Source organism: Sceloporus undulatus, chromosome 3 (assembly GCF_019175285.1).
Source record: "Sceloporus undulatus isolate JIND9_A2432 ecotype Alabama chromosome 3, SceUnd_v1.1, whole genome shotgun sequence".
In the NCBI taxonomy this organism is placed as follows: domain Eukaryota; kingdom Metazoa; phylum Chordata; class Lepidosauria; order Squamata; family Phrynosomatidae; genus Sceloporus; species Sceloporus undulatus.
Window position 1 is genome coordinate 204,439,228 of NC_056524.1, and position 15,603 is coordinate 204,454,830.

Genomic DNA, 15,603 nt, shown 5'->3' on the forward strand with positions numbered 1-15,603 from the left:
CTTTGCACCATCAGACATTGTACAAAACACGTACTTATTGCAAGGCTCAAGTGGAAATTGTTAATATTAGTCAAATTAATCTATATTCTGCCTTTCTCTTTGCACTACAGATATAACACCCCAGAATAATATTTTAAAATGAGATATGAGGTTCATAAAGCATGACATTCTATATCAGAAGTTTGTATGTGACCCACAATCACATAGAATAAATACAGTTGTAGCAATGATCAAAAATGGAGGGCTTTAAATTACATTTTTTCCCATTTGCAAAATGGTTTTCCAGTTATCTTGTTATTCATCTCTCCTATGCTTCTTGTTCATTCCACATTTACTTGGCTGGCCAGACACCTCATCAATATGATATGTTAAGTTTTATCTTTCAACATTCTGGCAGGATGAGCTCACCAGGTAGCATGGGATCTTTTAACAAAGACATTTGGATCTTTGACTTGGAGGGATATATAAAAGATGCACTGCAGTGCGAGGAAGAAGCCATGTAAATCAGGAATGGCGACATAACTGTAAGCAGCTTGCCAAACCCTTATGGTAGCTTGGACAGTCTATGCTGCTCTTACGTTGCAGGATATGCTGCAATAACCACCCACTAGTGGTGCCTAGAAAGTTCCATGTTCATGGGGGGGGGGGGCGAATCCATTTTGGGTTTTAAACCAGAGACTTCAAAGTAGCTTTCTAAGGTGCTGAACACTATCTTCCAATAGGCCCAGGACCTTAAATAGTTCATTTGAAGTTAGGACTAAAACCCTGAGCAGATCATGAACTCGGTAACAGAACTTACCAGCCACTATCACCAGACCTGACCAGCAAGTGGCACTAGATTCAAGAAGGAGGTCTGAACCCTTGTGGTGTAAATGCTGCCCTGTTTTGTATTCACAGGGGCCTGCTGAGGGTCTCAGGGTTATGTTGTGCCCTGTCATCAATGCAAAAGGCATGCTCAAGGGGTGTGAGGTGAACACAAGATGAATGAATTCTGCCACCTACCTCCCAACTGCCACCTTATGAGCTGATGATTGCTCATTAAATCATCTAGAGGGCCCCTATGTCAGGTTACTCTGCAGCTGCTTGAAGATGGCTAGTTGACTACACTGAAAATAAAATTATGGTGCAGTTCCCATGAAGTTAAATGAAATTTCCTCTGAAATGAATAATAGGCCTGTATCCATAATGTTCTGTAAATAAATAGCAACAATGAATATTATCTTCCATGTCTACCATGCAAACTGCTAGCAGCTGAAAACAAAAGCAAAAGTTACTTTAAAAATCAAAAGGAGGGGAACAGTATTACATGGAAGTATAATTTTGGCTACACACACACACAAAGACCCAAAAAGAGAAGTTTTTTTTTTAAATCCTTTTAAAGATGGAAAACTTTTGATGATGAAATGGAAAAGAAGAAACCAGCCATGGTTCTGATCATGACAAAGCAGCAAAATCACTGCAGCTATTGCAAAGTGTCTGTACATTTTGCACACGTATCAGGATGCAGACAAGGGAGAAAAATACATTAATGGAAAATGGAGTGTATATCTCATAAGCTTAATGCATCCTATGAATAGCTGAGTAGCTATACTCTTTGGGAGAGCAAAATGGCTTCATCTTTAAAAACAGTGCAGACAAGAAACAAAATGGGATGCTGCTTATTGGAACCCCAAGTTACTAGTGGTGGTGTCTCATTTTGATTCACTTGGATGACTCAAGCCATCCCCTGAGCTGTACTCATATACTGTACTTTATTTAGAGAATTTACTCATCTCTCAGAACAAGGGAAAATGTCAGAAAGTGAAGTGTATGTGACTGCTGGCAACACTTCCTCTGCCCAAACTTTTCAACTTCCCAGTTTGTGTGGTGTGTGGTAAATGCTTGCTTTTCAGCAGAAACAATGAGCTGGCATCTTTTCCCCACCCGCTTAGTACCAATCGACAGAGCGGGGGTGGTGGTGCATTGGGGCTTTAAGTCAACCTTAATGCTGCATAGCTAAAAAATTTTGACATGTACAGAGTATGAATTGCGATGCTTGAAGAAATTACTTTGTTTGGCCTATAATTCACAGGATCTCCCAGCTGCCTCATTCTGAGAATTTTGGGAGCTGCAGCCTGGAAAAGGATTCAGCCCCCGCCCCCCGCCCCGCCAAAACCCCCTCTGTCTCTATATTCAAACATTGCTTTTATCATAAACACCATAGACTGAGACATCAGTGTCTCAATTTGACCCCATCTCTGCAATAGATTATTGTGTGTATTATAGAAGTATAGAAATAATAATAATATTGTCTTACCTTACAGGACAGTTTCATTAATGATATTTGTGAAATGATTTTTAAAATCTTATGACTATTATCGGTATATTACTGTTACGTAAAGCTAGCTCAGACAATGCAGTTTTCAGTCAGATGCATAGTGCTTGTTCTACATAATTTTCAAGCTTTTATCTCTAGGGAGCCCTTTTCCTGAGATATCTACACCCTCTTTTTTTGATGATGTGTAACTAGCCAACTTGTGGCACAGTCCTTTTTAAGATGCCACATTAATTAATTTTTAAGATGCCACACTGTCCTTTCTGGTTTATTAAAACAGGCCAAAGGAGAACTGGCTGCATGGGAAAGGGAAGTGATTAATGGCTCTTTACAACAAGGCAGGGTCCCAACTTGCCTGAAGGAGACTGTGGTAAGATCTCTTCTGAAAAAATCGTTCCTGAATCCTACTATACTGGATAATTATAGGTCAGTCTCTAACATCCCATTCTTGGGCAATATACAGGGATGGCTGATGGCTTCTAGATATGCAATCTGCTCCAGGGATTCCTGGATGAGGGCCATCTAAACCCATTTCATTCTGGTTTCAGCTTTGGTCACCTTGGTGGCTGACCTATACCAGAAACTGGACAAGAGTTTTTTCCTGTTAATTCTGCTGGATCTTTTGGTGGCTTTTGATACCATTGACTATGGTATCCTTCTCGGTCAACTTGCTGGAACGGGACTCAGAAACTGCTGTTGAAGAGCTGCAGCCAGATTGCTAACCGGGACTCATAACAACGCCATTGTTGGAACATCTCCACTGGCTGCCTGTTTCTGGGCACAATTCAAAGTGCTGGCAATGACCTTATAAATCCTTATAGGGCTTAGGTCCAGGTTATTTGAAGGCCTACATCCTTCCTTTATAAACTTTTAAGATCATCTCTTGTGCTACCAGGCTTTTGCAAATTGAATGAGGTGGGCTATTAATGATATGGTGTGATTTTAAGTGAATTATAGTCCATATAATTTTAAAATGAATTTTAATTTTTGAATGCTTCATGTGATAGCGTTTAATTGCTTTTTAGAAAACTTTGTATTTATATCATCAATTATTTTGTATAGTTTTTAATCTGTAATGTTTTAAATATGTTGTTAGCTGCCTTGAATCTCATTGTTGAGAGGAAGGTGGGATGTAAAGGAATTAAATAAGAAGCAACAGCTTGGTGTGATGCTTTTTATGAGATGCTTTAGCCCACAAAGCAAAACGGTCTCCATTTTATTATTTTACAACTTTTATTTTTTTATAAGTCTTCATTCACATTCACAAGTATACCAGGCAATTATTGCCATTTTCTATATAAAGGAAAATAAGGTGGAACAAACAACAGAACATAGAGCCACTTGCTGACACACAAATTGGATATATAGATCTCCAGTAAAAGAAAAACTCCTCATTGGCTAATAAATAAGTTATCCAGAACTGTGAGCACATGAATTGGAAAGCCACCTGGCATTCAAGGAGACATCAAACAAAAGTGATAGCACTCCATGGGGGAGGTGTATTGTTGGCAAAGGCCCTCCAGCCAAAACTTTTTTTCCCTCAGAAATTCAGAAAAGTGAAATTACAAAAAAATGAAATGTTCATTGGGTAGCTATGTGATATTTCTATAGTATTTCTTTACATAGCCAATCACTGTGGGATTGCCTCACCCTCTGTGTTATAAAGAGGCAATAATATTCCCCCAACAGAGGTCTGAGGCTATAGGTGCAAAAATGGCATAAAGACACCATTTGCTAATTTCTTCAGATTCCTGGCTCAAAGATACATCCTATCCATGGTCAAGCAACTGATGCAAAGTGCAGCTGTGTTATCTATTTTAGTCACATATGGCAAAATCCCAATATAGTTGTAAAACAGTATATTCCCAGGTAGTGCAAACCCAGTTTGGTTTTTCCACCTCTACGTGCTAGGAATGTAATAAACAATATCAAATCTGAGATGCACAACATGGCCCTCTGAGATGTTTTTGGCCTGCCATTCCCATAACCCCTCATCATTGGCCTTGTTGACTACACACTCCCCAAAAAATCTGGAGAACCACAATTGTCCATCTGTGCTATTTATGTTATCAGACAGACTTTGGCAATACAGTACATCTTTCAAGTACCTCACAGTGTCCACTCACCACACTCCTCACTGACACAATTTTACTTGCATCATTTGCTGGATAGGATGCAGTAATGCCCAAACTCTAGTCTTCCAGATATTTTGGGAGTTCAGCTACCAGAATTCCTACCGTTGGTCAAACTGGCTGGGGCTTTTGGGAGTTGAACTCCAAAACAGTTTGAGGACCAAAGTTTAGGAATTACTATCCAGTTATTAAGGGAGGCTTAAAGATGCCAGCATTTCTAATATACTTGCAGGATGGAGATCTGCAATAAAGTTCAGTGTGTTATCACCCTATGGAATGAGGATCTGTTAAAAAAACAAAACTGGGTTGAATCCAGACTCAGCCATATTTCAGAGCCATTCAAATCAATGAGACTGAAGTCCATAATGACTGGTCCCAATCAATTTCAATTAAGCACTCTAAATCTGATCAAACTACTCTGCTTTGATACAACCAAAACATTTTAGACAACCCCTAAAAGAGGACCTGTAGAAACTCAAATGTGATGGAATTGTATGGTAGAGAGTAGAGCCCTTATGGCAGGAGATGGGAATTGTGGACCCTTCAGATCTTTTGAACTTCAGCTCCTAGAAGTCCTAGCCAACATAATAAAAAATAAGATTATAAGATTATAGCCAGACATCTGGAGGAGCAAAGGTTTAGCCACTCCAGCTCTATATTGTACAGTCCAGGGATATCTAGGCTGTTTTCTTAACTCTATTTTACATCATGTTACCTATTCCAGAAAATGACACACACCTTGAGGCTCCCAAGGAAGGGTGAACTTCTGACCCTCACCCCAGTTGTATAGCAATAATCGACAGAGGACTGGAGGATATGAGGAAAGAGGACGTTTTTCTTTTCCCGCTTTCACATCTACTTGTATCCTGTAGCACAGGACATTTAAAAAAGAACCCATACAAACATGAAGAAGGCAGATGTTCAAGTTTTTTGCCACTACGAAAGATGTCAGGCTTTACTTCTCTTGTACATTGTGCTTCTCATTACAGCTCTGCTTTTCTGACACAGCTGCTTATTGCTTGCACTTTAAAACAAGGCTATAATTTTGAGAGAGAGGGAGACAAGTAACTGAACAATCTGAGTGACTTTAAAAAAGTGGTTCTCTACTCCAGCACAGTATGGAAATACAGTAGTGGATGCACAAACATTTCAAAAATCATATTAAAATCCTCTTTATAATGTACATTTTCTTTTTTATTTAATGACATTTACTCTTTTGAAAAGCTTGACCTATCTGGTATTCCTAAACACATATTCCTACCCATAAAGAAGGGTACTTCCTTACTTTTGGGAGGAAGAAAGAGTATTCTTAAGACTCCAAACTAGGATAAGGTGAGCTAAAAAACAAGAGTTAGCTGAACAGCTTGAAACTGCCTAGCTACCCCAAGCTGAAATGCATTGAACCATGACACCATGCCAATGTAAAACCACATTTACTCTTCCTGTTGTGGGCAGCCACCTCAAAACATTCCATTTTGGATGAAATACAAAAGGTCCTGTGTATTTGATGTAGATGAAATGTCTTGTTATAGTCTCTCTGTTGACTTCACAGGACTGTATTGTCCCTTGTTCCCAAGAGGGTCCAGCAGGGTGAAGTTGCAGCAATTGGGTTAAGCTTCAGCTGATGGACTGGTGAATGAATGGGCACAGAATTCAAAACTGAGGTAGGAAATGCAAAACAGGAGCCTTCAAAACTTGTGCTCCGAGTCAGCTCTTCAGCAAAGAAAGACACTGCATCCCTTTTGCAAGAAGAGACTGTAGGGCTTGGAGTTGAGGACAGTATTTCTGACTCGTATTGAAGCAGCTGGCCCATAAAGCCAAAGTTCGGTGAGATCAGACTCCTACGTTGTTTGATGTAATCAAATGCCTCCTCCAAACGGAATTTTTTCATTTTCATCAGGTAAGCCATGCAGATTGTGGGAGAGCGGGAAATTCCGGCTTCACAGTGTACCAAGATTTTGCCCCCTGACCGTCTGGTGCAATCTAGAGAAATAAAGAACAGTAGTATTGTGATGATGTTGGTTGCCCTTAATGATGCCCTTAATGACAGCAGTGTATCATTATGCAAATGATTTCCTGAACCTGATTTCATAATTCATTTCATACATGAGCTGTACACACACAATGAAATCAAAAGTGGAAGCTCATTTCAACAGGCCAGAAAATGAATTTCACCTTTTGTCACTTACCACACTTATTCAAATAACAAATCTTAATGGTGATGTAGTAGTAAAAATAAGAGATTTCCTTCCCCCTCATGTGGCCAAATTGCAGTGAGAGAGGTGTAATAGGACAAATACTACAATGCCACAGAGAACTGAAGCACAGCCAGGTTCCTTTCAGAAATGGCACAGCATTGCAGTAAAAGGTGTGGGTGTACTGCATGCTCCCTCCAATGAGATGTGTCGATTTTCTGGTTGGCTAAGAGCATGAAAGGTGCTGCTTTTGTCCCCACCCTGTAGGCTCCTTTGGTAGGCACTCAGCATGGGTTTTGAGCAGAGATGTCAAGTCCCAGTTTCCTGGGGTTTCCACCACAAAGTGCACAATAAACGAATCTTAAATCTCTAATTACATCCCATGATAAATGGCACTTGGACTAAAGTCAGGCTATAAATGGCTTAGGCAGACCTACCATTTTACGCAATGGGAGGCCTCAAGGTTACTCACACAATTCAATTATTGTTACAAGATTAAAAAGAAATTTCTGAAAATAAGCTGCTTCTGCAAAATGCGTGGATTAAAAATAAGAGCTTGCCCTGCTTTGGCTATCTTGAGAAATTAAGTTTTGTTTTACTGTGAAACATAGTTGTTAGATGGACACACAATGAGGTATTCTGCTGACTTATCTAACTTTCTTCTGTGACTTTGTTGTGTTGTTGTTAAGTGTCCTCAAGTTGATTTCAACTCATGGTGAGAACTCCAAGACCGCCTATCCTCAGTCTCTTTGCCCTACAGGCCCAGGTCCATGTCCTCCCTCATCTACGGTACTTTAAGCATTTGCCATGTGGTCTTCCTCTCTTTCTACTACTAGACTACTGAATTCTTTTTAAAAATGGTTTATTGTAGCATACAAAACCAGCTTTTTGCAATCTGGTGTCCTTTATATGTCTTTTCTATAACTCCCATCAGCTCCAGACAGTCTGGCTGTGTTCAGGTATTACAAGAGAAAATCTGGAGGGCACCAGGTGAAGTAAATCTGATCTATAAGAACTCAAGTCGTATAAAAGCAAAGACATTGCACACAGTTTAGGAAACACTATTTCACAAACAGGCACTAAAATGCTCTGTTAAACGTCAACAATAATCTTCACAACCCTGCCAGGTAGGTTGCTATTATTATCCTCATACTGAAGATAAGAAAGTTGGACAAAGATGTGGCAGTTTACTTTAGACTACTACGCATGTTCATGGTAGAGATCTAATGAGAAGCTGCAATTCCCTAATTCACAGCTCTCTCTCTCTTTTTTTTTTTTTTAGCATTCCTCACCTTGGTTATGCTGGGTAATACTGATGAGACCTGCTGTTCAATAACATTTTGGGGGCACTGCAGGATTCACACCCCTGCTTTATGATGTAGTAGATCAGAAAGGCTGGAATTTCCATGTTAATGACAAAAATATACCTACAATCATGGCAACATATCAGTAATGGTTTTCTTAAAAAGCAACAAATTGTTTGAAGCACTGATGTAAGTTCCTCATGCTTCAGTCATTTGTATCACTAAGCAATCTTACCTTCTCTCCAAACAAAGAGGCTAAAATTCTCAACTTTTGGCCTTCCAGATACTTTGAACTTCAACTCCCAGAAGTCACAGCCAGCTAAGGAGTTGAAGTTCAAAGTATCTGGAAGGCCAAAGGTTGATTGAAGGACCACATGCTGAAGACCACTGCACTTGATTTTCTTTTGCAGCTCTTTTTAGCAGACGTCCCTGTCATTACCTTTCTAAAATAATACATTCACAATACTATCCTTCATTTCTCTGTTTGGACGTAAGTCCTGCTGAGGACAATGAGGATTACACCCAGGTAAATAGCTATTGGATTGCAGCCTTAACCAGGTAGCCTAAAACATGGGTAGGAGGCATGGTGTGACCTGTGGTCTGCATACAGACCCTGGATACCATTTTAGTCCCCAATGCCCCCATTTTTTAAAGAAAAAAATCAGTATGATTTTGGGATCACTTTTGCCCCAAAAGAGCAAAACGCCCTCCAAATACAAGAAAATGTAAAAATATCCCCAACTCCATGTCTGCAAGGACTCCAGACCCTTGTACTATTACCAAATAACTCAACTGTCTTCTACATTCCCTTTGAAAATGGTGACAGGAAATTTCATGATTTGGAGAGAGACTGCATAGAAAAGGTAGAGATATTTGGGCTTGGTTGGGGCAGGGGTTGTGGCCTGCAAGGGAGTCTGATGGTAAAATTGCCCCCTGGCCAGTCTACACTGTGTCCACCTCAGTGTAAAGCCATGTATGATGTGCAAAACCTTCCTATGGAGGAAGGTTTAAATGTTTGTGTAAAAGACCCCAGGATGCAAGCCTCCTAAGTGGAGTTGCCAGAGTGAAAACTGAAGGGCTCATTTACCTTTAATGGTTGTGTAGAAATGAAATTGAAATGACATTTATTACGGCCGATGACCAGCATAAAACAATATAAAAAGTACAATATTATACAATGCCCAATAGAAGAAAAACAAAGTAACAATGCAAACGGTATAGTAGAAATGGGATTACAGAAGGTGTTGCTTGTCATACAACCACATAACAAGCAACACCTTCTGAATTTCTCTCTTCTACACAACTATTAAAGGAACAGGAGCCCACTCCAGTTTTCACTCCTGAAAACTTTACTCCTACAGGAAGGAGTTTCCACAGAATTGTTGAAGTAGTGCTCTCCCTTCTCAGATCGATCCATCTCTCTGGAGATACTGGGACCTATCAAAAGGACTTCTAACAATGCCTGCAATAGGCATTGTTGCCATTTACCTCAGTCAGACTCATGCTATTCCTGAATAGTGTTTGAATAGTAGCAGGTTTTGATAATCCTAAGTGATACGATCATTACTGTTCATTTGCAATATAGAGAAAGTACACCTACCAATAAATTCTATTGCCTCCTGGAAGTGAGAGCTGATGTCTGCTGTATGGCTATCTTCCACAGGAATCCATTTATAGCAGTACTGGTCTGTTAAGGGCTCAGAGCTCTTCCTGGAGACATTCAAGAGTGCAGTGATGTTCAGGTTGGCTAAGAACTCACACTTGGAAGCGTGGTAGGCACTGCCGAGGTACAGGAAAGGCAAGATCTCCACTGGGCCACCCTGGAAAGTGACAAACCACATAATTACAGGAGTTGCTTTGCTACTTTTAATTTCCTCAGTTAAAGGACTCTGCAGACTAGACAATAGGGAATCATTTGAGGGCATTTCCAGACATCACTGCAATCAGCAACAACAGAAAACTAGACAGGAAGTACTTTGCCAAAGATGGCAATTTGTGTCAAAGTGGCAGTTCAGAGCTACTGCTGAGGTTTTGGAATAAGAGTTGCTTTGTGTCCTGTGCTGATCTGGATGCGCTCTCTGCAGAAGCACAGCCTACTCTTAAAAAGATTTGGGCGAGGGGGACTCACACAGAGACCTGATTGAATAATCAAGTCATGGATAAAAGATTTGAAGAAGCCATGATAAGATCAACTCTTGAGAGCAAAAAAGTTATTGCAGAAAATGAAAAAGTTCCCAATTAATGTTTGGGACACAACAAGTAATTTGCTTAACTTCTCTGGGGAATATATTTGAACCTGGAAAAGAGGGGAAATACCATGCTACTATGCAGCTTTGATTTCAGGTCACTCCTTCAATCTGTTCGCTGCAGGCTGTTTGTCTGCAAAAGTACATCACACACTCAGCACCATTATTTGAAACACGACAAAGACGGATGCGGACTTCTTTTGTCACATTGCCAGACATGAATGAAAAGAGCGAACTAGTGAGCTAGGAAGAGGATGATGACAGAATGAGCCCCCAAGGAGCCCAAGCGTGGGTGGGATTAGTCATATATTCCCCTAAACACACCTGATCATATGCTGGTTTGTGTTGGATGCACTGCTTCTCGCTGAGGCCATTGTTGCTTCTCTCCGTTTCAGTCTTCTCTTGGGATATGGGTTTTACATCTATGCAGAATTCAGGATACTGGGAGTAAAAGGTTTCATAACCTCCTGAAAAGAGTGAAAGAAAGCAGAGAAGGAAATAGATATTAGTAAGGTACTGGGGCCAGGGAGGTCCTCATTTGTGCTGGATAGCTAATTAAATTTTGGGACTGTGACAGCATTCATTGTGCGAGGAGCTTCATCAGGAGAGGTAGGGGGTAAGTCTGCTAGAGATGAAAGAGTGCGCAATTAAGGAAAGTCAGCAGAACACAAATTTGCACCTTGTTAAGCATTGATCACAGCGATCACAAATGGAAATTGGTTGGATCAGTTTCAAAGAATGTAGACTACCTACTTATTCTCACTTTACTTTGTTCTTTTAAAACCAGGCAACCCCATATTTGTCTTCATTTAAGGAAATAGTGATCGAGAGAGACTGTTGCATATTGATTAATAACTTTCATTCTTCTGCCTTGGATCCATTACGTGTCATGATACTTAAAAGTCTCTGATGGGCTCAGACAGCTAAATAGTCCCAAATGAGTAGTTTTGGACTGTGTAAACGGATCTGCAAAAGCACACACCACAAATTAGATTTGTTATATTCTAGCTCAGAGCTTGTCATTGACTTAAACTGGGAAATATTCATCATCAAGTACACCTTTGCCAAAACTCTCCATTCAAACACTATTATATTTATTTCTTGCCTTTCTCCCACCACAGGCCCCAAGGTAGCTAAAAGCCAGTAAGGGATCACCTTAAAAATGATTAAATAAGCTATCATGTTAAAACCAAGCAGCAAATTAAAACAATTTGAGAACATATTAAAATGAAGAAAGAGGAACAGCATCCAATTAGTGGGCAAAAGCCTGTCTGAAGCAGAAAGTCTTTGCCTGCCATCAGAAAGACAGAGCAGACTACTCTCTCATGAAAAGGAGAACCACAGCCTGCCAGCAGTCACCAAGAAGACCCTGCCTTATGACTTCACCAAATTGCACTATGCATACTTGTGTCCTATGTTTTTGCTGAAAGAAAATATATTTTTATTCATTCAGCAAAAATGCAAGACTATGATTTGTTCAGTGGGCATAGAATATCATAGAATGTGTCTACAGCTGCATCACCCCAAAGATAAATAACTGCATTAAGTATGTGAATCTTCATTTCAGGAAGCCTGTTCAGGATTTTTTGAAGTTGGCTCTTCACTCCTAAAGTTCTGCTTTGCCTGAGTAAGGTCTCTTTTGCACTACAGCACTTTGATACCACTTTAGCAGCCATGGCTCCATATAAGGGATTCTTGGGATTTCTGGCTTTATGTAACATTTAGAATTACCCGCCAGAGTTCTAGTGCCACACCAAACTGAAAATAGCAAAACTGCAGGATTCGGTGACGGCTGTTAAAATGCTATCAAAGTGCTATGACTGTGCCTTCCAAAAGAGACTTAAGCAAACACTCTGTTCTTAAAAGGATACTGACAGTGGAAATACACAACTAAGGAGCCACCTTGAAGGGAGGCTGCATCCACACTGGAGAAAATACCTGGTTTGGCACCGCTTTAACTGCCCTGGCTCAAGGCTATGGAATTCTGGGAGTTGGGGTTTGTTGTGGTGCCCAGAACGGAGCACATCACACTCCAACTCTCCAGTGTGGATGCAGCCTCAGTAAAAGCCCAGCCTGCAATAATTCACACAAGACTGTTTTATGGATGCCTTTTGATGACTTCCACTTTTTAATTCTACTTTATCCACATTAGAAGCTACCACACAAGCCCAATAACAATATATATATAAGAAGATGACTATTAGCTAGCTCAGAAAGTTGGAAGTGGCTACTAAAAACACACAACACACACTAACAACTGATGTGTACAAAGAAAAAGAGCTACCCCCTTGAATACTTCCATAATTGGAACTGGCTCCAAGAATGTCAGTAGCCCCACAACAAAACATTAACTGTCCACAGCCTTCCTTCCTTCCTTGCTCTTGCTCTGAAAAGCTTCTAACCATTTCCTCACCTCCTGACAGTTCACAGACAGGGTTTTTAAAGATATTAATTAACCATGATATGTGTATGTTACTGGATATATACAACCACTCCATCTCATTGGTTTGGGATGGATGGTGTTTGGGCTTAGCAAGTGACTAGTAACCAGAAGCTCTAGGGAATCAGGAGATTTGCAGGCTGTTCTTAGGATGAGTCACCTTTTCATCAAGCCCTTTAGCTTCCCCTGGCACTCAGACACTTGTTCTCCCCCACTAGCTGAACTCTGCTGCTATTAGTTCTGTTAATACGATATTACTCATCTTGGATGTTAGTGTGTGTCAGAGAGATATTTCATTTTCATAGCTAGCTGTTAAAATTCTGGGCATAGCGATTACAAAGTGGGCTGTAAAACTAATCAGAATTTTTTAAAAAGACATCTAAACAGTCTTTTATTTTTTTTAAATAGCTTATTTTATAGCAAAGGTATTCCCCTCATCTTAAGAGACACATTGCCATTTGATATTTTTAAATTAACACATACCATATCTTTATTCATGTAGCCCAGAAGCAGATTTCATAATTATGGAAGGTTGCGTAAAAGCAATAGGCAAGTCAACAGTTAATGGCGTAGTCTAACCCTAGTTTAGCATTGGTCCTGGTTTATTCACAGGCAAATACGTAAAAGCAAAATTGAGACACAAAAACTTTGCCCTCATTTGTATGGATCAGAAGCACTAAATTAACCAGACCTGAAAGCTTTCAAAAATTACAGGAAGGAATGGGAAAGAGCCTGACAAGGACCATGCCATTCAGCAGTAAAAGCAATTCCCTGAAGTGCAGAATGGGAGCTGCTTATGGTAGCTGTTAGCTGACATGAGTTCTGACTCATGCCTTTATCTTCTTATGTGTCCAACCATACTTAGGAGAGTGTATCCACTCTCCCACATCACTATACAGACAAAACCCCTTGGGATAAACCCCAGGGTTTTCATCCTATTTTATGGGAACATTCAGAAGGAGGTAAAAACATAGCAAGCGTTTTGGGTTTGTGACTCAGACACAATTTATCAATGTAGTCAATTTCCAGATGACAAATACAGCCTGTGGCAAAGAAATTACAGCATTCTATTTAAGGGTATACATTCAGACTAAAGCACAATATTCGCTCTCTTTCGCAATTGGAGACTTTTCTACTAGGACAGCACACACGTAAATGTTCTTAATCTACAAAACAACAAAGACATTTAATACTGGGACCATTTCAACCTCCCATCCTATAATGGTAGACCAGAAAAATACACTCCAAGGAGGAGGGCTGATCCAAAAAAGTACATAGAATCAGCCATCCTAGTATGCACAGAATGGCCCAAGAGATGTTGTGTGTGATGTAGTGGGAAAAACTCAGGACAAGAATGGCATCCCACACAGTTTAATGCTATCCTGAAGAGCTACAGCCAGAAACATTTTATAACCCAATTTGAACCAAAGTGTGAACACTAAAGGGGGGGGGGACCCCAACATCTCAGATTAATAATAAAAAGTTTTGGGGGGGCATATTAGCATTTCATTTTGCACATCAGAGTGATCCTCTTTCATACACATTTCTTGTCACTGAAGACAACGGAAAGAATCCTTTTGAATTTAGCCCATACTTCTTAGAAGTTTCCTTTCATGCTCAAAGAAGGGAAACCTCAGCATATAGGAAAAGATACACAAGGAAACGAGGAAAACATTTTAAAAAACACAAGTTTGCCTGCTGACCCATTAGGAGGAGGAAAAATCCAATTATTTTACTGCATTAAAAAACAACAACATGCAGTCCACATAATACCTTTAATAGGATCAACACAGACTTTAAATTGGCTCTAACAAAATAATTATCCTACTGCCACCTACAATGACACAATTATTTACTTATTACTTTGCCTAGGAGTCTCATAAATCATGGAGCAAACTGGAAGTATGTTTTTAATAAGCCTCTTCATTTAGTAATCTGCAAGGAGCTGCCCTTTAGGTGGCACTGCTGAGTTTTAAGAGCATTCAACCTTGGTCTCTCCTCAGTCCCTCTGTCTCACTGCTTTTCAGGTATATTTACTAATGCTAGCATAGTAATGGAGCCAAAGGCACTAGCAGAAAATCAAGAAGTGAATGGGAGGGAAAATCCCAGAATATTGTCCACATTAACCAGGCTTTTTGTACTTCAAGGACACATTTTCTCTTAGGGTAACTCTGAGGCCTCAACCAAAGCAAACCAATGTCTAGGGCCAATACTCAGAAGGGATCGTGTAGCACCTTTGAGACTAATTGGAAAAAAGAAACATGCATCTGAAGTAGGCTCAAGTCTAAGAAAGCTCATGCTACCAGCTTCCTCTTTTTTCAGTTTCAAAGATGCTACAAGATCTCACTGAATACTGATTTTTCCCACCAGGGTCAATGCTGACCATGAGTAGCTCTGCGACACCTTTCCCTTCTTTTGGTGCTTGCAATGGGTAGTTTTCATCGCCAACGCATGAAGCTCTTTCCTTTACAAATGGGGCTCATTTCCTTCCATCCCTGCTCTTATCCTACAATTGCAAAAAACGTTCAGGAAAAGACTGGGGGGGGGGGGGGGAACTGACTTATGGTTCACAGCCAGGCAGCCTCTCTTGTCTTTGTAGACCTTGCAGCCCCAGATTTGGAGAGACCAAAATACACCAAAATACATACAGTACTGTATAATTTTTGGGGCCAGATGTTGTTGGTTTTGGTGGCCCACAGATTCTGGTTCAGATCCTTTCCAGAAACCCTTATCTCTGGCAAAAAAGGAAAGCTCTCCTGGGGCTTCCTGGGAGGAAAGGTCTGCCTATTATTAAAGAGATGGCTGGAACTTCTACACTCCACAACATTAAGACTACCACCTTCCATTGTGACTTTGGTCCCTTCTGGTTTCATCTGAGCACAAAATGTTCAGATGAACCCCAGCATCCATGGAAATGGCCCATCCCTGGCTTCATTTGCCCTGCAGAAATAATCCGGTTTGGCACCACTTGA

At 40.3% G+C, this 15,603-nt stretch overlaps 2 protein-coding genes across 6 annotated transcripts in view; both read right to left on the minus strand.

Moving 5' to 3' along the window:
* The window catches only part of PDCD4 (programmed cell death 4), a 777,136-nt gene that overhangs the window by 327,143 nt on the left and 434,390 nt on the right, over positions 1-15,603 (minus strand). The gene's annotated exons all lie outside the window — the stretch shown is intronic.
* The window catches only part of DUSP5 (dual specificity phosphatase 5), a 428,280-nt gene continuing 416,227 nt past the window's right edge, over positions 3,551-15,603 (minus strand). Inside the window, exons 2-4 of the mRNA XM_042456399.1 lie at positions 10,516-10,658; positions 9,546-9,765; positions 3,551-6,429 (exon numbers count right to left, since the gene is read on the minus strand). Coding sequence (XP_042312333.1) covers positions 5,993-6,429; positions 9,546-9,765; positions 10,516-10,658 — 800 coding nt within the window. The 3' untranslated portion in view covers positions 3,551-5,992. The remainder of the gene's footprint in view (positions 6,430-9,545; positions 9,766-10,515; positions 10,659-15,603) is intronic.